General features: G+C 49.7%; 1 protein-coding gene across 4 annotated transcripts in view; it reads right to left on the bottom strand.

Moving 5' to 3' along the window:
- INPP5A (inositol polyphosphate-5-phosphatase A) overlaps positions 1 to 21,577 on the bottom strand; it is a 249,651-nt gene that overhangs the window by 180,381 nt on the left and 47,693 nt on the right. Inside the window, exon 1 of one of the 4 annotated variants that reach the window (XM_028827055.2) lies at positions 14,931 to 14,987. The exons of the other annotated variants lie outside the window; for them this stretch is intronic. Coding sequence (XP_028682888.1) covers positions 14,931 to 14,972 — 42 coding nt within the window. The 5' untranslated portion in view covers positions 14,973 to 14,987. Of the gene's footprint in view, positions 1 to 14,930; positions 14,988 to 21,577 lie in introns of those variants that run through there. 4 annotated transcript variants of the gene reach the window in all.

Raw genomic sequence — 21,577 nt, 5'->3', positions numbered from 1 at the left:
TGTATTAAATCAGCAGGTGGGGCCCGGAGCTGAGAGGCTGCCTAAGAATCCTGATACCTTCCAAAGCAGAGCATTCCTAAATGTGTTCTAAAATTAAGATGCATTCTTAAACTCTACATTCTTCAAGTTGAGAAAGTGTTCTTATCCTTAGAGGAATTGTAGAAATTTATCTCTTGCACCAATAAATATTTATCTCAAATTCAGAAGTTCCTTGAGTTTCACTTCAGTGTCTGTTTCTCCTGACAATCTGGGCAGGATTAAATTTAACTGGTGAAGCACAGCCTGTCCTCCTTGCTGGGTCTCTGCAGACTAGGACGTTCATCCCACGTGGACAAGGGTTCTTTCTGGGCAGTGGGAGCTGGAGTGATCTGTACTTTTCTATAGTGCATATTCTTAAGGGAAGGGGGAACAGACCGTATAAAATGATTCCATTTTAGTGGGAAATACTAAAAAACCTGAGCTGATCCTTAGTCTGTTTGCTGCACAGCCCCTAACAGAGAACACCTGCAGGAAAGACCAAGCAGACAGAGGCAGCCTGGCCCGCAGCCGCCCCCGGAAGGCCCAACTCTTCCCATTTGTTGCTTTGGAATGCAGAGACGTCAGCAGGAGAGACTGAGGCATTTCACGCTGCTGAGGGAAGAGGCAATAATTGACAAGGAATACTAGGACTAGTTAAATATTTACTTTTAAAATGCTATAGTAGATCCTTTCTTTATTCCACAAAGAAATTAAACTCCAGATGGATTCAGGAGATGAACATAAGACTTGAAACCACAAAGGAATCAGGAGAGAAAATAAGCAAATAGCTGCCGTCGTGGGAGAAAAAGAGCTTTTCTAGACACAAAAGGAAAGAAAGGACCTCTGAGAGAGAATGTGCCTGTAGATTACCCCCCACAGTGAACACACTCAATACTGGATGACAGAAAGCTTTCCCTCTAAGAGTAGGAACGAGACCAGGATGCCTGCGCTCATCACTGCCATTCAACACTGCACTGGGAGGCCTAGCCTGGCCGATTAGGCAAGAAAATGAAAGAAAAGGTACCCGAACGGGAACAGAAGAAGTAAAATTATCTCTGTTCACAGACTACATGCTCTTATGCATACAAAACCCTAAAAATTCCACCAAAAAATTGATAGAAATAAGGCCGGGCGTGGTGGCTCACACCTGCAATCCCAGCACTTTGGGAGGCCGAGGCAGGTGGATCACCTGAGGTTAGGAGTTCAAGATCAGCCTGGCCAACATGACAAAACCCAGTCTCTACTAAAAATGCAAAAAATTAGCCAGGTGTGGTGGTGCACGCCTGTGGTCCCAGCTACTTGGGAGGCTGAGGAGTAGAATCGCCTAAATCCGGAGGCAGAGGTTGTAGTGAGCCGAGATCGTGCCACTGCACTCCAGTGTGGGTGACAGAGTGAGACTCCATCACAAAAATTCAGCAATTCAGCAACGTGGCAGGATATAAGATCAACACACAAACAACAGTGGTGTTTCTATACACTAACAATGAACAATCTGAAAAGAAATTTTTTAAAAATTGCATTTATGACAGCATCAAAAAGAATAAAAAACTCAGAAATAAGCTTAACCAAGGAGGCAAAAGACTTGAACACTGAAAGCCACAAAATGTTGATGAAAGAAATTCAGACATCCGTTCCATGTTCACAAACTGGAAGAGTTAATGTCATTAAGATGCTGATGCTGCCCAAAGGATCTGCAGATTCGATTCCGTTTATATAAAAATCCCAATGACTATTTTTTGTGCAGAAATAGAAAAATTCATGCTAAAATTCATATGGAATCTCACGGGACCCTGAATAGCCAAAAATAGTCTTGAAAAAGAAGAACAAATTGGAGACCTCACACTTCCTTATATGGAACTTACTACAACCTACAGTAAGCAGCCAAAACAGTGTGGTCCCGGCACAAGACAGACTTGTGGACCAACGGAATGGAATAAAGAGCCTTGTATCTATGGTCAAATGATTTTTGACAGTGGTGCCAAGACCATTCACTGGGTAAAAGAACAGTCCTTTCAACAAATGAGGCTGGGAAAACTGGATAACCGCATGCAAAAGAATGAAGCTGGTTTCTTACCTTACACCATATATAAAAATTAACTCAAAATGAATCAAAAATCTAAAACTATAAAATTCTTAGAAAAAAACATAGGTGAGAAACTTTATGACACTGGATTTGACAATGACTTCTTAAATGCAATATCAAAAGCACAGGCAACAAAAGAAAAAATACACAAGCTGGACATCAAACTTAACAACTTTTGTGCATCAAAAGCCACTATCAATAGGATGAAAGACAAACCAGAGGATGGAAAAGAACATCTGCAAGTCACGTGTCTGATAACGGGTTAATATTCAGAACATATTTTTAAACCTCCTACAACTCAACAACAAAACGACATACAACCCCATTAAGATGGGAAAAGGACTTGAACAGACAGTTTTCTAAAGGAGACATATGAAACAGTCAACAAGTACATGAAAGGATGTTCATTATCACTAATCATTAAGGAAATGCAAATGAAAACCATAATGAAACACCATTTCACACCCATCAGGATGGATATTACACAAAATAAAACATTAAAATCAAAAAGAGAAAATAACAAGTGTTGGGATGAGGTGGAGAAATGGGACTCTTTGTGCACTGCTGGTGGGAATGTAACATGGTGCCATCACTATGAAGAAAAATGGCACCTTCTCCGAAAATTAAACAGAATTACTATACAGTCAAGCAATTCCACTGCTGGCTATATTCCCCATATGGTTTGGCTGTGTCCCCACCTAAATCTCAACTTGAATTTTATCTCCCAGAATTCCCAGGTGTTGTGGGAGGTACCCAGGGGGAGGTAACTGAATCATGGGGGCCAGTCTTTCCCATGCTATTCTCGTGATGGTGAATAAGTCTCACGAGATCTGATGGGTTCATCAGGGGTTTCTGCTTTTGCTTCCTTCTCATTTTCTCTTGCCGCTGCCATATTTAAGAAGTGACTTTCGTCTCCTGCCATGATTCCGGGGCCTCCCCAGCCATGTGGAACTGTAACTCCAATTAAACTCTTTTTCTTCCCAGTCTCGGGTATGTCTTTATTGGTAGTGTGAAAACAAACTAATACAGTAAACTGGTACTAGGAGTGGGGTGTTGCTGAAAAGATACCCAAAAATGTGGAAGAGACTTTGGAACTGGGTAACAGGCAGAGGTTGGAACAGTTTGAAGGGATGAGAAGACAGGAAAATGTGGGAAAGTTTGGAACTTCCTAGAGACCTGTTGAATGGCGTTGCCCAAAATGCCAATAGCAATATGGACAGTAAAATCCAGGCTGAGGTGGTCTCAGGTGGAGATGAGGAACTTGTTGGGAACTGGAGTGAAGGTGACTCTTGTTATGCTTTAGTGAAGAGACTGGCAGCATTTTGCCCCTGCCTAGAGATGTGTGGAACTTTGAACTTGAGAGATGATTTAGGGTATCTGGTGGAAGGAATTTCTAAACAGCAAAACATTCAAGAGGTTACTTGAGTACTGTTAAAGGAGTTCAGTTTTATAAGGGAAGCAGAGCATAAAAGCTTGGAAAATCTGCAGCCTGAATATGTGATAGAAAAGAAAAACCCACTTTCTGGGGAGAAACTCAAGTCAGCTGCAGAAATTTGGCAAGGAGCCTGGTGTTAATCCCCAAGATCATGGGGAAAATGTCTCCAGGCCATGTCAGAGACCTTCCTGGCAGCACCTCCCATCACAGGCCCAGAGGCCCAGGAAGAAAAACTGGTTTCATAGGCCAGGCCAAGGGTCCCCAGGATATGTGCAGCCTAGGGACTTGGTGACCTGTATCCCAGCCACTCCAGCCATGGCTAAAAGGGGCCAACATACAGCTCAGGCTATGGCTTTAGAGGGTGGAAGCCCCAAGCCTTGGCAGCTTCCAGATGTGTTGAGCCTTCAGGTGCATAGAAGTCAAGAACTGAGGTTTGGGAGCCTCCACCCAGATTTCAGAAGATGTATGAAAATGCCTGGATGTCTAGGCAAAAGTCTGCTGCAGGGGTGGGGCCCTCATGGAGAACCTCTGCTAGGGCAGTGCAGAAGGGAAATGTGGGGTCAGAGTCCCCACACAGAGTCTCTGCTGGGGCACAGCCTAGTGTAGGTGTGAGAAGAGGGCCACCATTCTCCAGACCCCAGAATGGTAGATCCACCAAAAGCTTGCACTGTGTGCCTGGAAAAGCTGCAGACACTCAACGACAGCCCATGAAAGCAGCTGGGAGAGAGGCTGTACCATGCAGAACCGCAGGGGCAGAGCTGCCCAAGATCGTGGGAGCACACCTCTTGCATCAGTGTGACCTAGATGTGAGACCCGGAGTCAAAGGACATCATTTTGGAGCTTTAACATGTGACTGCCCTGCTGGATTCTGGACTTGCATGGGCCCTGTAACCCCTCTGTTTTGGCCAATTTCTCCCATTTTGAACGGCTGTATTTACCCAATAGCTGTACCCCCACTGTATCTAGGAAGTAACTAGCTTGCTTTTGATTTTACAAGCTCATACATGGAAGGGACTTGCCTTGTCTCAGATAAGACTTTGGACTGTGGACTTTTGGGTTAATGCTGCAATGAATTAAGACTTTGGGAGACTGTTGGGAAGGCATAACTGGTTTTGAAATGTGAGGACATGAGGTTTGGAGGGGCCAGGGTGGAATGATATGGTTTGGCTGTGTCCTCACCCAAATCTCACTTGAATTGTATCTCCCAGAATTCCCACCTGTTGTGGGAAGAACCCAGGGGGAGGTAATTGAATCACAGGGGCTAGTCTTTCCTGTACCATTCCCATGATAGTGAATAAGTCTCAAGAGATCTGATAGGCTTATCAGAGGTTTCCACTTTTGCTTTTCTCTCATTTTCTCTTGCTGCCACCATTGAAGAAGTGTCTTTTGCCTCCTGCCATGATTCTGAGGCCTCCCCAGCCATGTGGAACTATAAGTCTAATTAAGCCTTTTTCTTCCCAGTCTCAGGTATGTCTTTATCAGCAGCATGAAAACGAACTAATACAATTCCCTAAAGAACTGAAAGCAGGAACTTAAACAGGTATCTGTATACCCACAATCAGCCAAAAGGAAGAAGAAACCCAAGTGTCCCTCCATGGATAAAGTGACAAAATGTGGTCTATCCACATAATTCAACCTTAAAAAGGAAGGGTATTCTGACTATGCAACAACCTTGAGAACATTATGCTAAGGAAAATAAGCCAAACACAAAAAGACAAAGATTGTATGATCCCACTCATGTGAGGTATCTGGAGTCATCAGATTCATGGAGACAGAAAGTAAAATGTTGGTGACAAAGGAGCTAGGGGTGGACGGGGATTCAGTGTTTAACGAGAACAGAGCTGCAGTTTTACAAGATAAAAAGAGATCTGGAGATGGATGGCAGTGATGGTTACGCAACATTATGAATGCATTTCATGCCACTGAACTGCACCCTTAAACATAGTTAAGATGGAAAATGTCATACCTATTTTACCACATTAAAAAGGTGGGGGTAATCTCCATAGCCACAGCGCCACTCAAGCAGCCGAGCCACACGCTGGGGCTCCACACGTCTGAGAGCTGCACTTTACTCACCTCATATAAAATGAAAAAAAGAGAAAGTCCTGACCCTAGCAGTAGGAAGGGTCCCAGACGCCCAACCCAAGCAAAACCGAAACAGAAACTGCAACTGAAATTAAAACAGACAGTAAATCTGAGACCTGCCCAAAAGGCCCAGAGTCACTACGCATACCACAACCCCACAGCATAGACCAAAGACCCAGAGCCACTACGCATACCACAGCCCCACAGCACAAACCACAGGCCCAGAGCCACTACGTGTACCACAGCCCCACAGCACACACCAAAGACCCAGAGTCACTACGCGTACCACAGCCCCACAGCACACACCAAAGACCCAGAGCCACTACGTGTACCACAGCCCCACAGCACACACCAAAGACCCAGAGCCACTACGTGTACCACAGCCCCACAGCACACACCAAAGACCCAGAGCCACTACGTGTACCACAGCCCCACAGCACAAACCACAGGCCCAGAGCCACTACGCGTACCACAGCCCCACAGCACACACCAAAGACCCAGAGTCACTACGCGTACCACAGCCCCACAGCACACACCAAAGACCCAGAGCCACTACGTGTACCACAGCCCCACAGCACACACCAAAGACCCAGAGCCACTATGTGTACCACAGCCCCACAGCACGCACCAAAGACCCAGAGCCACTACGCGTACCACAGCCCCACAGCACAAACCACAGGCCCAGAGCCACTATGTGTACCACAGCCCCACAGCACACACCAAAGACCCAGAGTCATTACACGTACCACAGCTCCACAGCACGCACCAAAGACCCAGAGTCATTACACATACCACAGCCCCACAGCACACACCAAAGACCCAGAGCCACTACGCGTACCACAGCCCCACAGCACACACCAAAGACCCAGAGCCACTACGCGTACCACAGCCCCACAGCACGCACCAAAGACCCAGAGTCACTACGCGTACCACAGCCCCACAGCACGCACCAAAGACCCAGAGTCACTACGCGGACCACAGCCCCACAGCACGCACCAAAGACCCAGAGTCACTACGCGTACCACAGCCCCACAGCACGCACCAAAGACCCAGAGTCACTACGCGTACCACAGCCCCACAGCACGCACCAAAGACCCAGAGCCACTACGCGTACCACAGCCCCACAGCACGCACCAAAGACCCGGAGTCACTACGCGTACCACAGCCCCACAGCACGCACCAAAGACCCAGAGCCACTACGCGTACCACAGCCCCACAGCACGCACCAAAGACCCAGAGTCACTACGCGGACCACAGCCCCACAACACGCACCACAGGATAAAACACTGGAAACAGGAACGAGCAGACACACGCAATGCACAGAGACGTTAATACAGTTTTTACAAATGCTCTGCATATAAAAATATCCCCATCCAACATGTAACACTATTGTTCAACTTGCCTAATGCGTTCCTGAAGACGTGTAAGAAATTATGTAACTTCTTAAAATTCACAACTGAAATGACAATATAATATCCTAATATCTGACTCAGAATTTTTTTTTTTTTTTTTTTTTTTTGTGAGACGGAGTCTCGCTCTGTATCCCAGGCTGGAGTGCAGTGGCCGGATCTCAGCTCACTGCAAGCTCCGCCTCCCGGGTTTACGCCATTCTCCGGCCTCAGCCTCCCGAGTAGCTGGGACTACAGGCGCCCGCCACCTCGCCCGGCTAGTTTTTTGTATTTTTTAGTAGAGACGGGGTTTCACTGGGTTAGCCAGGATGGTCTTGATCTCCTGACCTCGTGATCCGCCCGTCTCAGCCTCCCAAAGTGCTGGGATTACAGGCTTGAGCCACCACGCCCGGCCCTGACTCAAATTTTATCCCACTGAATGTAAGGACTTTCACAACAAATCACAATATCCTCAATGAAGAAAATCTGGGTATAGAAACTTCCCACCACCTGCAGGACCGGGGAGACGCCTGAGTCCTTGTGGATGAGCTGACAGACAACATCCAGACCCCCCGACACATCTCCTGAGACTCTCTGAGAGAAGAGGGAGAGGACAGTAGCAGAAACACTGAGAAGAACAGAAAAGGTTCTGTCACTTAGGGCTTCAAATTGCTAGAAAATAAACCCTCGGCCACGAAAACACCCGCAAGTGCACGTGCATACACACACACCTACATGCGCACACACACACGCACACACATGCACACACATACAGGAGCCTGCACACACACATGCACACACACACATGCACACACATGCACACACACACATGCACACACACATGCACACACATGCACACACACATGCACACACATACAGGAGCCTGCACACACACATGCACACACACACATGCACACACACACGCACACACACACGCACACACATGCACACACATACAGGAGCCTGCACACAAACACATGTGTATGCACACACACATGCACACACACACACTGCACACACACATGCACACACACATGCACACACATACAGGAGCCTGCACACACACTGCACACACACACACTGCACACACACATGCACACACACATGCACACACACACGCACACACACGCACGCACACACACGCACACACACGCGCACACACACATGCACACACATGCACACACATGCACACACATGCACACACGTACACACACGCACACACACGCGCACACACACGCACACACATGCGCACACACACATGCACACACAAGCACACACGCACACACACGCACACACACTTGAGCATCCTCTTCTGCAAGATCAAAGACAAAAATGAAATTTTTAATGCACATGTGCCAGAAGCTTTTATAAAATTAGACCCTGCCTACCAGGACACCCTTTAATTGAGGGCCATTAATCCTGCCCAAACTGGTCTTTGCGGGGCCTTGCCACCACGCCGCCACACCACGTCCATGTGGCTGTCCCACTGGGTGATGGGCACAAACCAGAGAGACTGGACCCTTTCCCAGGAGCAGCTCTGGCCTTGGAGGTACAGCCCATGTTTGGTTAATGTAGTTATTTTTAAAACCACTGAAGTGAGAATAAAAGATAAACAAACTAGGTCTTAAAGAAATGCTCAAATTTCAGCCCACAAGCCAAGGAGCTCTGCGAGTGTTCAGCCACCATATGAAATAAAGCACATGCCTTCTTTTTCTCTTAAACACCCAAAAATTCTTCTCTTGGTATCAAAGAATAATACAAAAACCATCAAAATATGGGAAATGTTAAAAAAAAAAAAAACTCATTCCTTTTAAATGTGGAACTCTATATCTGGGAGTCAGTCCTAAAAAAAGTAATTCTAAACAGCAAAAATGCTCTGTCAACAAAGAAGTTCATAATAGCAGCATTTATAAGAGAATTACAATTAGAATTCTGCAGAAGAATATTACAGAAGACTCCTCAATAAAGAAAGTTACACAGGGCGTCCACGGAAGGAATGGAGAGGGAAGCACCAAAAACAAATTTATTGGATGATAAAACATGATGTGGAGATAGACAGGATGCCAGTGACAAACACCACAATGTGGGTAAGAAAGGCAGTGAGCTACACACCCACCAACAAACACACAATGTGGGTAAGGACAGCAGTGAGCTACACACTCACCAACAAACACCGCAATGTGGGCAAAGACAGTAGTGAGCTACACGCTCACCAACAAACACCACAATGTGGGTAAGAAAGGCAGTGAACTACACACTCACCAACAAACACCGCAATGTGGGTAAGGACAGCAGTGAGCTACACACTCACCAACAAACACCGCAATGTGGGCAAAGACAGTAGTGAGCTACACACTCACCAACAAACACCACAATGTGGGTAAGAAAGGCAGTGAACTACACACTCACCAACAAACACCGCAATGTGGGTAAGGACAGCAGTGAACTACACACTCACCAACAAACACCACAATGTGGGCAAAGACAGCAGTGAGCTACACGCTCACCAACACACACCGAAATGTGGGTAAGAAAGGCAGTGAACTACACACTCACCAACAAACACCACAATGTGGGTAAAGACAGCAGTGAACTACACGCTCACCAACAAACACCACAATGTGGGTAAGAAAGGCAGTGAACTACACACTCACCAACAAACACCGCAATGTGGGCAAAGACAGTAGTGAGCTACACGCTCACCAACAAACACCGCAATGTGGGTAAGAAAGGCAGTGAACTACACACTCACCAACAAACACCGCAATGTGGGTAAGAAAGGCAGTGAGCTACACACTCACCAACAAACACCGCAATGTAGGTAAGAAAGGCAGTGAGCTACAACTCAACAACAAACACCGCAATGTAGGTGAGGATAGCAGTGAACTACACACTTACCAGTGATTAAAATAACAAGTATTATGTTAGGTATATGTTACCAAAGTAAAGATTTACAATGAGCACACACTGACATGGAAGACACTTATACCCTAAAAAAATGGATTGAACACAAAATAAATCACACCTCACACAAGCCCCCACCGGCAGCAAGCAGTCCACATGGCCACCTGCAGATGTGGCCCTGCAGAAACTGAGTGCCCTGGCCCCCTTCCTCGCTGTGGCCAATGCAAAGAAACAGCTGGCCGCCGAGGGTCTACGGAGACTCCAGAAAGGGTGCCAGCATGTCACAGGAGCCCCTCACACTGAGTGCTGTCAGCACTCCCAACAGTATTCTCAACAGGAAAAGGGAAAAAGACAGAAAAAAATGCCCAAAGGTCGGAGTGGGTATTTGAGGCAGAGGTATTTCTTTTCCCTTTATTTTTAACATGCCTATAATCATCGTGCATTACTTTCAAATTTTTTAACTCTTAATTTTAAAGGCTTTAGTAAGAAGAAAATGAAAGCCACTTTGGCCAGCATCTTAAATAATTGCCTGTCACTAAGAGCAATAACAAAGGGCAAATGGCAGACGGGGAGAACCATGGAGAATCTCATACAGCCTGCAGGGCTGGGCGGGGGACCGTCTCCCGGAGAGCTCCAGGCAGGCAGCTGTGGGGCAGAGTCCCCACCTCAGGAAGAGCTGCTACAAGTGAGCCAGCAAAGACAACCACCCCAACACACATGCCACATACGTGCAGGCACACACACCCACCACGCCACACATACGCACCACACACACACACACCACACGCAGTACACGCACACAAAACACACACCACAGACACACCACACACACAACACACACGACACACCCAAAAACACACATGCCACACACGTGCAGGCACACACACCCACCACGCCACACACACCACACACACACACACCACACGCAGTACACACACACAAAACACACACCACAGACACACCACACACACAACACACACGACACACCCAAAAACACACATGCCACACACGTGCAGGCACACACACCCACCACGCCACACATACGCACCACACACACACGCACCACATGCAGTACACGCACACAAAGCACACACACCACAGACACACCACACACAACACACACACGACACACCACACCACGCACACACCACACCCAAACACACATGCCACACACGTGCAGGCACAAACACCCACCACGCCACACATACGCATCACACACACACACACCACAGACACACCACACACACCACACACAACATACACACACCACACATACCACACACAACAGACACACCACACCACACACACCACACCCAAACACACATGCAGGCACACACACCCACCACGCCACACATATGCACCACACACGCACCACAGTGCAGTACACGCACACAAAACACACACACCACAGACACAACACACACAACACACACAAGGCACCACACCACACACACACCACACCCAAACACATGCCACACACGTGCAGGCACACACACCCACCACGCCACACATACGCACCACACACACACACCACAGACACACACACATAACACACACAACATACACACACCACATATACCACACACAACAGACATACCACACCACACACACACCACACCCAAACACACGTGCAGGCACATACACCCACCACGCCACACATAAGCACCACACACACCACAGACACACCAAACACACCACACAAACAGACACACACCACACACACACCACACCCAAACACATGTGCAGGCACACACACCCACCACGCCACACATATGCACCACACACACACACGCACTACATACACCACACACACACAACACACACAATACACACAGACACCACACACACACCACACCCAAACACACATGCCACACATGTGCAGGCACACACCCACGCCACACATATGCAGCACACACACATGCACGACACACCACCCATGCCCAGGCACGCAAATGCACCCCACACACTCACATACCACACGCCTATGCGTACGGGCACACCTACACACACACGCTCAAAAGCCACCTAGGCTGTTGCTACAGGACTGGTCGGTGCAGATGACGGAATGTTTCCACTGACGCAGGAAGTCTCAGCACGTTCTGCAGTGATGAATGCGTTCTAGACCTGCACCAGCCACATCTGTCCTTTAAATGAGGCTACTGGTGACTGAACAATTTTTTTATTGTATGTAGTTTTAGTTCATTTAAATTTTAATAATCACATGTGGTTAGAGGCTACATTACTACACAGCACAGCTCTGGATCACAGCACAAGAAGGAAAGCTCTAAGTTTCTATTACAAGACAAACACAACATTGGTAATATAAACAGGATGAAGACAGCATATGTGCAAAAGGGAAACCTTCAAGCCAGTCTCACGTGTGCACTCGTGTGTGCTGCGACACACACACCCCAAAGATCCAGCAGCACATTAAAAACTTCACACATAGTAAGCAAGCGGACTATTCTATACATACATGGATGATTCACTGTTAGGAAAACCACTAATACAACTGATCATACCAACAGATCAAAAAAAATCTAATGATTATCTTTACAGTTCCCGGCAAACAAAGAATTCCAGTTATGGCTGCAACATATAAGAGCTTTGAAAATTTCCAAAATTAGTGCCAGACACCAAACTACAGATCCATGAAGCCCAGAGAATATCAAGAGAATAAATACCAAACAATCTATACCTAGACAGATCATATCCCAATTGTAGAAAATCACAAACAAATATTGAAAGAAGAAAAGAAAAAGTACATCTTAGCTCTAGAGGAACAAGGACCAGAACTAGAGTGAACTTGTCAACAGGAACCAGCAAGAAGAGGGTGGAAGGACAACCCCCCGCCCCCGCCCCCTCCAATCACGTGCGCAGCAAAATCCTCCTTCAAAAGTGAAAGAAAAATAAACTTTCTCACACAAAAAAGTAGATGTGCCCTGTAAGTCATGTTTAAAAAGTTCTTCAGGGAGGAAAATATGCTACAAGTCAAAATTCTGGATGTACATAGGAAAGAAAAAATGACGGAGAAGGAATAAATGAAGGTTTTTTTTAAGTTTACTGAGAAGTTCTTCAATAAAGTTAACAACCATTTGTCAGAAAATTGTAATGTGGGATTCCAGCAGGCCGCAGGGCTCCCCACGCCCCGGCATTCGCATCGGGGTAATTCCCGTCCCCAGGGCAGGCGGGACCTATGAACCGGGGCAGACGGCACTCCCATGCCTAGGCTGAGGCAAAGGTGAAAGGGTCGGGCAGACACAATGAAGCTCCATCTCCAGCTGATCTTAAGTTAATCAAAAGGGAGATAATCCTGGGTGGGTCTCATCTTATCCATGAGCCACTCCAGAGTGAGTCTAAAGGTCTGAGGCTGTAAGCAGAGGGCAGTCTCTCTCCTATGGGCTCTGGCACAGCAGGAAGCCATGAGTCCTACAACCACAGGAAAATGATATCTGCCAAGCACCCGAGGCAGTCTGAAAGCAGGCCCTGCCTAGTTGGGCCTCCAGATGAGAACACAGCCCCCTGAGAACAAGCAACGTGACTGCAGCCGTGTGAGACCTCAGCAAAGGACTCAGCGGGCTGAGCCCCAATCTCCACCCTACAGAAGCATGAAACAACAAACTGGTGTTGCTTTAGCCATGACATCCGCCGCCACCTGTGACACAGCACAGAAAGTCCTGCATGTGCCTCAGATTAGGACTATACACATCTGTATCAGAAAATAAAATTAATATTATTTAAAACATTTTGGTCAAGCACAGTGGCTCACACTTGTGATTCGAGCACTTTGGGAGGCCAAAGTGGGCAGATCACCTGAGATCAGGAGTTCGTGACCAGCCTGGCCAACATCGTAAAACCCCATCTCTGCTAAAAATAGCAGGCTGTAGTGGCACACACTTGTAGTCCCAGCTACTCGGGAGGCTGAGGCAGGAGAATCGCTTGAACCCGGGAGGTGGAGGCTGCAGTGAGCTGAGGTTGTGCCACTGCACTCCAGCCTGGACCACAAGACTCCATCTCAAAAAAAGCCAAAAAGGAAAACAAACAAACAAACAAAAAGCATTTTTGCCCCACTCAGATTTTGTTTTGGTATAATATCTACAGTAAGACTCCAATTTAAATGTTTCCCCGCATGGTTAACAAACTATCTTACAATGGATTGTTAAACTGTACGAATCCTCCTGTTCCTCACACTACTATGTAGTCAACCTGTCCCTCCCTCTCTCAGGTGGCTTAACCAAATGTGTGCTTCATTGATGTTTTCAAACTCTTGCCATTTCCTTAACTTACTGTCTTTCTGGATTTTTCTTCTGTATTTTATTCAATAATTTTTGGATTTATATAATCCTTCCAAAATTCCATTTATGGCACAGTTCTATACTCTAGCCTTATGAGTGAAATGCTTTGTCTGTTCACTGTTATTATTTCTTGTTTAATAGCAACAACACTGAATACGACGCTAAATATGATGAATACGACACTGAATATGATGAATACGACGCTGAATACTGTATAAGACACGGATTCGAAACATCCCACCCCACATGCTGACGCCTCATCCCAGAGCCGGCTGCTTCCTCCTGGGCAAACCTGTCCATTCCCTCGGACACGGAAACACAGCAAGGGTGCCCATTACGCCCAGTGCCCTTTCACCTGACATCCTAGGGGGAGGGAACAAGATCCAAAAGGGAACACACGTGGGGGCGCAGCTCCAGGGAAAGAGACTCTGAGCTCCCTGCACTTGTGGCCAGCGTCAGAGCACACCTGGAGGAGCAGAGAAGCGGGGAGAAAACGGACAGACAACAAGAGAATCCAGGAAAGCAGGAGGTCCCAAAATTCACAGACAAAACAACAGCCATCGCAGACACCAACAACAACCAGGCAGAAGGCCTGCTGGAAGAGAAGCCCACTTCCAACGCAACAAGCAAGGAAAAAGGTAACCTCACCAATGACCTTTTGCACATGTGAACACTGTGTAAGAGAAAAACTTTAAGACATTCCTGAAGGAAACGAACAAAACCTTTGAGTCCATGAAAAGACCCCTCTTGTTTCCAGAGACCATGACTCAGCGCCATAAAGCTGTCAGTCCTCTCCAAGCAAGCACAGAAATAGCCCTGGCCCCATCCCACTGCCTGCGAGCGGCCCGCCCCTGCCCAGCCCAAACGAGACAAGGTGATTCTAAAGTTCATATGGAAAAATAAACTATGACTCAAAATCCAAACACGATCTTTAAAAAGAGTAAGTCAACTCTAACTTTTTTTAAACTTTGGCATGGCAAAATCAAAAGACAAATGTCAAACTGGTTGGAAATATTTGCAATACATATCACAGATAATTAATCTTCTTGAAATTGGAAGAACTCTTAAAAGTCGAGGGAAAAATACAAAAAAAAAAAAAAAAAAAAAAAAGGACGGAAAAATGGGCAAAGGACCCACAGAGGAGTCACAGGAGATCCGCGAATGATGCCATACACGAGGAGCCTCCTCCCGCCAAGCTGGGAGTGGGGCTATGCCGCCTTCCCCGTGACAGCAGCCCGGGCCTCCAGACTGGCAGCACGCGAAGCTCCCAAGCTCACTTTGGTAATGTTCTTGCCAAAATCGCTAAGTGAAAACCAAGGAGCAATCAACTATCTAACCATGGACAGGACAGCTAACCACAGAGCGAGCAACAACCACAGTGACCCACACCACGGGCCGCCCTGAAGACAAGTGGGCTGGACTCTTTCAGATGGCAACGCCAGAAAGACCCAAGCAGGGGGCTGAGACGAAAAGAGTCAAACATGAACGACCTCCAAAGATGGTGCATGGCCCCCACGTACATCCAGGAAGAGGGAAGAGGGGACTCAGTGCTACCGAGGCTATCTGGAAGCAACAGGGTGCGGTGACTCTAAACGTGACGCTTGAGATCACTGCACCGCGGACCCATCGCTGGAGGGTGCAACCGGCATGATGGTTGGAACGTCCACCAACGCAGGCCCCACTGACATCTTCCCAAGTGTTGCAATGTCCGCACCTGCGTTCCAACAGTGTCTCCCCCACACTCCTCCGTGCCCCAGGAGGTGCTGGACACAGCCAGCCTGACTTCCCAGCCTTCCTGCCAGCAGACAGCTGCTGGACACCAGCTTCACTTCCAGTGTGGACAGCGTGGGGGACATCATGGAGGCCACACTGTCCCTCCCCACACAGGACAGCGTCACCACACGGAGACCACACTGTCCCTCCCCACACAGGACAGTGTCACCACAGATGGACACAACACTGTCCCGCCCCACACAGGACAGCGTCACCACGGGGACGGAGACCACACTGTCCCTCCCCACACAGGACGGCGTCACCACGGGGACGGAGGCCACACTGTCCCTCCCCACACAGGACGGCGTCACCACGGGGACGGAGGCCACACTGTCCCTCCCCACACAGGACGGCGTCACCACGGGCACGGAGACCACACTGTCCCTCCCCACACAGGACGGCGTCACCACGGGGACGGAGGCCACACTGTCCCTCCCCACACAGGACGGCGTCACCACGGGCACGGAGACCACACTGTCCATCCCCACACAGGACGGCGTCACCACGGGGACGGAGGCCACACTGTCCCTCCCCACACAGGACGGCGTCACCACGGGCACGGAGACCACACTGTCCATCCCCACACAGGACGGCGTCACCACAGATGGACACAACACTGTCCCTCCCCACACAGGACAGCGTCACCACGGGGACGGAGACCACACTGTCCCTCCCCACACAGGACGGCGTCACCACGGGGACGGAGGCCACACTGTCCATCCCCACACAGGACGGCGTCACCACGGGCACGGAGACCACACTGTCCATCCCCACACAGGACGGCGTCACCACGGGGACGGAGGCCACACTGTCCCTCCCCACACAGGACGGTGTCACCACTGGGACGGAGGCCACACTGTCCCTCCCCACACAGGACGGCGTCACCACAGATGGACACGACACTGTCTCTCCCCACACAGGACGGCATCACCACAGATGGACACGACACTGTCTCTCCCCACACAGGATGGCATCACCACAGGGATGGAGACCACACTGTCGCTCCCCACACAGGACGGCGTCACCACGGGGACGGAGGCCACACTGTCCATCCCCACACAGGACGGCGTCACCACGGGCACGGAGACCACACTGTCCATCCCCACACAGGACGGCGTCACCACGGGGACGGAGGCCACACTGTCCCTCCCCACACAGGACGGTGTCACCACTGGGACGGAGGCCACACTGTCCCTCCCCACACAGGACGGCGTCACCACAGATGGACACGACACTGTCTCTCCCCACACAGGACGGCATCACCACAGATGGACACGACACTGTCTCTCCCCACACAGGACGGCGTCACCACAGGGATGGAGACCACACTGTCGCTCCCCACAGGATGGCGTCTGACCACTGCAGGAGGCCCCATCCCTGGCGTCCCTCGCCAGCAGCACACCTTGACCAATTATTTCAAGCCAACTTCTGGAAAGCTCAGGTGCCACAACTCTCAGCCACCTTCGAGCCTCCCCTTTAAAGACCCCGTCCTTTTCCAGTGATGATGACGATGTGAAACCGCCCATGCAGGAGCTATGGGTCCCGTCGAGGCGCTCCCCGAGGCCTGGCGTGGCATTGCACAACGGCGCCCTCCCACCATGCCCTGCTCCGGCCTCCTCTGTGACCTCCCTGTGCTCGCGCCAGGCATGGTCCTGGGTGGAGGCTGTGGGCTCCCTGGCACGGGATAACCTGTGTCACCCCCTAACCTCACAACACCTCTCGCACTGCTGGTCTGCACAGGGCGAGAGTGGAAAGCCAGGAGCTTTGGAGTCTGAGGCCACCTCTGGTCTGCTCTCTGAAGGTCTTGAGACAACACCATTTGGGAGGACAGGGCAGCATGGCCATCGCTCTCCCACTCACCAGGCACTGCCTGGGCCCTGGCTGGCAGGGAGCACACAGGGTGCTGGGACACACACGACCCACAAGTTGTTCAGTAGACACCCACAAGAAACCTCCACAGGCAGAAGGCTTCCCAAGGCAGGACTCCATCCCAACAGGAAGAAAATGCTGGAAGCAGTGGAGGCTGTGGTCAGTGGGGCCTAAGGAAGGACAGGAGGGGCAAATGCCTCAGCTTGGACCGTAGCCCCTGTCAGAGGCCCTTGCAAAGGGATCCTCAGTGTTGGGGACCAGGTGCCCACATTCTGACCCACCATCCAGGACGTTCCGCAAACTCCACCTTCCCTTTGCCTCAAGGACCCACACAGCAAGCCGAGTGGGAAGGCACTCCCATGGCTGTCCTTGAGCCCGCGTGCGCACGTGGCCCTGCAGGGTGTGGGTGCCACCTGTCAAACGACCCCAGCGCTCCCTCAGCAGGCAGGCACAGTGAACACCTGGCCAGAAGGACTAGTGGGCTTCAGAGACTGGGCAGGAACCCTGCACATGGTGCAGATGTGGATTCCAATCCACAAAAGCCAAGAGGCCTGGGGCAGCAGCCCCTACACCCTGGACCACACCCCACACTCCAAGAAACAGACCACCATGACAACACACGCCAGAACACGCGACCACACCCCACACTCCAAGAAACAGAGACCACCATGACAACACATGCCAGAACACGCGACCACACCCCACACTCCAAAAAACAGTGACCACCATGATAACACACGCCAGAACATGCGACCACACCCCACACTCCAAGAAACAGTGACCACCACAACACACACCAGAATGCGTGACCACACCCCACACTCCAAGAAACAGTGACCACCATAACAACACACGCCAGAACACGCGACCACACCCCACACTCCAAGAAACAGTGACCACCATGACAACACACGCCAGAACACGCGACCACACCCCACACTCCAAGAAACAGTGACCACCATAACACACGCCAGAACACGCGACCACACCCCACACTCCAAGAAACAGAGACCACCATGACAACACATGCCAGAACACGCGACCACACCCCACACTCCAAGAAACAGAGACCACCATAACAACACACGCCAGAACATGCGACCACACCCCACACTCCAAGAAACAGTGACCACCACAACACACACCAGAATGCGTGACCACACCCCACACTCCAAGAAACAGTGACCACCATAACAACACACGCCAGAACACGCGACCACACCCCACACTCCAAGAAACAGTGACCACCATGACAACACACGCCAGAACACGCGACCACACCCCACACTCCAAGAAACAGTGACCACCATAACACACGCCAGAACACGCGACCACACCCCACACTCCAAGAAACAGAGACCACCATGACAACACATGCCAGAACACGCGACCACACCCCACACTCCAAGAAACAGTGACCACCATAACACACGCCAGAACACGCAACCACACCCCACACTCTAAGAAACAGTGACCACCGATGACGACACACACCAGAACGCAGGACCACACCCCACACTCCAAGAAACAGTGACCACCGATGGCGACACACACCAGAACGTTAACTCATCTCCTTCTAAAGACTTCCTTAAAACTTTAAAATACAAGTCATTTAAAAATAAGTACTGTGGGAACCTTAACCCTGTAGACCCAGCGCAGGCCGAGGCCTCCTGGTGACATAGGGTAGGCGCCATGCTTGGGGGCGGGAACCCAGAGCCATACTGCTGATTCCTCAGGAAACCCTGCCCCGCGTGACTCGCTTATCCCTGTGGAAAAGCATTTCCTTTCATGAGAAAAGTCCTCTTGTCTGTGCAGCCATAAATACATTGCAGCTAAAAATAGTTTTGTAAAAGGAAGTAACGACTGGGCCTTCCACCAAAGGACAAGCGCAAACTGTGTCCAGGCGGCGCGGCAGGAAGGCCCATGAGAAAGGACACAGTCCGCAAGCTGTGTCTCCCGAGTAGGACAGAGAGCTCTCTCAAAATTCAGTTTTCTCTCACAATATTATTCCCGTTAGCTGAACCTGACAGAGCAAGAGAAATAAAAAGAAAACAGGGACACAGAGGAACAGATACCTTCCAATGAAAGATAATTCAGAACTATCCTCCTCTTTCATCAAATACAGCGACAAAATCGGCTTAAGTCTCTACACATGATGGCAAACTTCTCCAAAAGATGTATGCTAGCAAACTTAATCCACTGGGAAAAGGGCTGTACACCCTAGAATATATTTAAAATGAGAACTTATCATTAGAGAGGGTCAAATTTCTTTTTTTTTTTTTTTTTTTTTTTTGAGGTGGAGTTTTACTCCTGTTGCCCAGGCTGGAGTGCAGTGGCACCATCTCGGCTCACTGCAACCTCCGCCTTCCCGGTTCACGCCATTCTCCTGTCTCAGCCTCCTGAGTAGCTGGGATTACAGGCATGCGCCACCACGCCCGGCTAATTTTTTGTCTTATTAGTAGAGACAGGATTTCACCATGTTGGTCAGGCTAGTCACGAACTCCCGGCCTCAGATGATCTGCCCGCCTCGGCCTCCCAAAGTGCTGGGGGATTACAGGTGTGAGCCACCATGCCCCAAATTCTAAGAAACAACACAAGTGTAACTTTGAAATCATGGCATACACAAAACGCAATTATCTACAGGCCCCATTTCTGAACGGAATAATCTGGCTAGCTTCTGAGCACAGCATACAAACACCACAGAGGAAGAGGCTGGAGTTCAGACAAGTTTAAACATTGGCCCGGAAATTTCGCCCGGTCCCCGTGTGGTGGCATCTCCAGTTACAGGGACCCTGTGGGCAAAGGTTCCCTCTGGCATGGCCGCATCCTTTCCCCGTCATGACTTCTGACCTCGAATCACACAGGCCATGCCAGGATCCCTGCCAGCCCCACAGAGCACCAACAGCAGAAATGGGATGGGCTGCCTCAACCGGTCCCCCCACCACCCCCGTGAGGACCTGCCAGCCCCTCCTGCCCAGACACGGCCTTCACTCCTGCTGCCAGCAGGTAACAGGTGAGGAACCGGCCCGAGCTGCCCTGGGTCCATCTCCTGTCCGCCCTCTGAGTTCTGTGGATGCTGCTCGTTGCCTACTGTCTTCACACTGGCTGTCTTGTCTTGTTTCTTAAATGTGTTTGTATTATTTTTTTTTTTTTTTTTTTTTTTTTTTTTTTTTTTTGAGACGGAGTCTCACTCTGTGGCCCAGGTTGGAGTGCAGTGGCCGGATCTCAGCTCACTGCAAGCTCCACCTCCCAGGTTTACGCCATTTTCCTGCCTCAGCCTCCTGAGTAGCTGGGACTACAGGCGCCGCCACCTCGCCCGGCTAGTTTTTTGTATTTTTAGTAGAGACGGGGTTTCCTCGTGTTAGCCAGTATGGTCTCGATCTCCTGACCTCGTGATCCGCCCGTCTCGGCCTCCCAAAGTGCTGGGATTACAGGCTTGAGCCACCGCGCCCGGCCTGTATTATTTTTTAAAACTGAAAAAAGCCATAACACACTACATGGCTCAGCCGTAACTGAAACACACGCAGTCTTAGTGACAATGATCTTGGTGATGACAGCATAAGGATGGCAGGGGGAGGGACTACACGGGGGACAGGGCATGATGACATCAATCTGCAGAAGCCGACAGGTGACGAAAAACTGGCTCCGACTCAAACTCGCTATTTACAAAGTGGGCACGAGCAGACAACCGCAGCCTCGCCGCGCCACCTCCTGACGCGCTAGAGAA

This window comes from Macaca mulatta, chromosome 9, assembly GCF_049350105.2.
Source record: "Macaca mulatta isolate MMU2019108-1 chromosome 9, T2T-MMU8v2.0, whole genome shotgun sequence".
Classification (NCBI taxonomy): domain Eukaryota; kingdom Metazoa; phylum Chordata; class Mammalia; order Primates; family Cercopithecidae; genus Macaca; species Macaca mulatta.
Note: the sequence above shows the minus strand (reverse complement) of the source record. Positions and strands in the feature narration are given on the sequence as shown.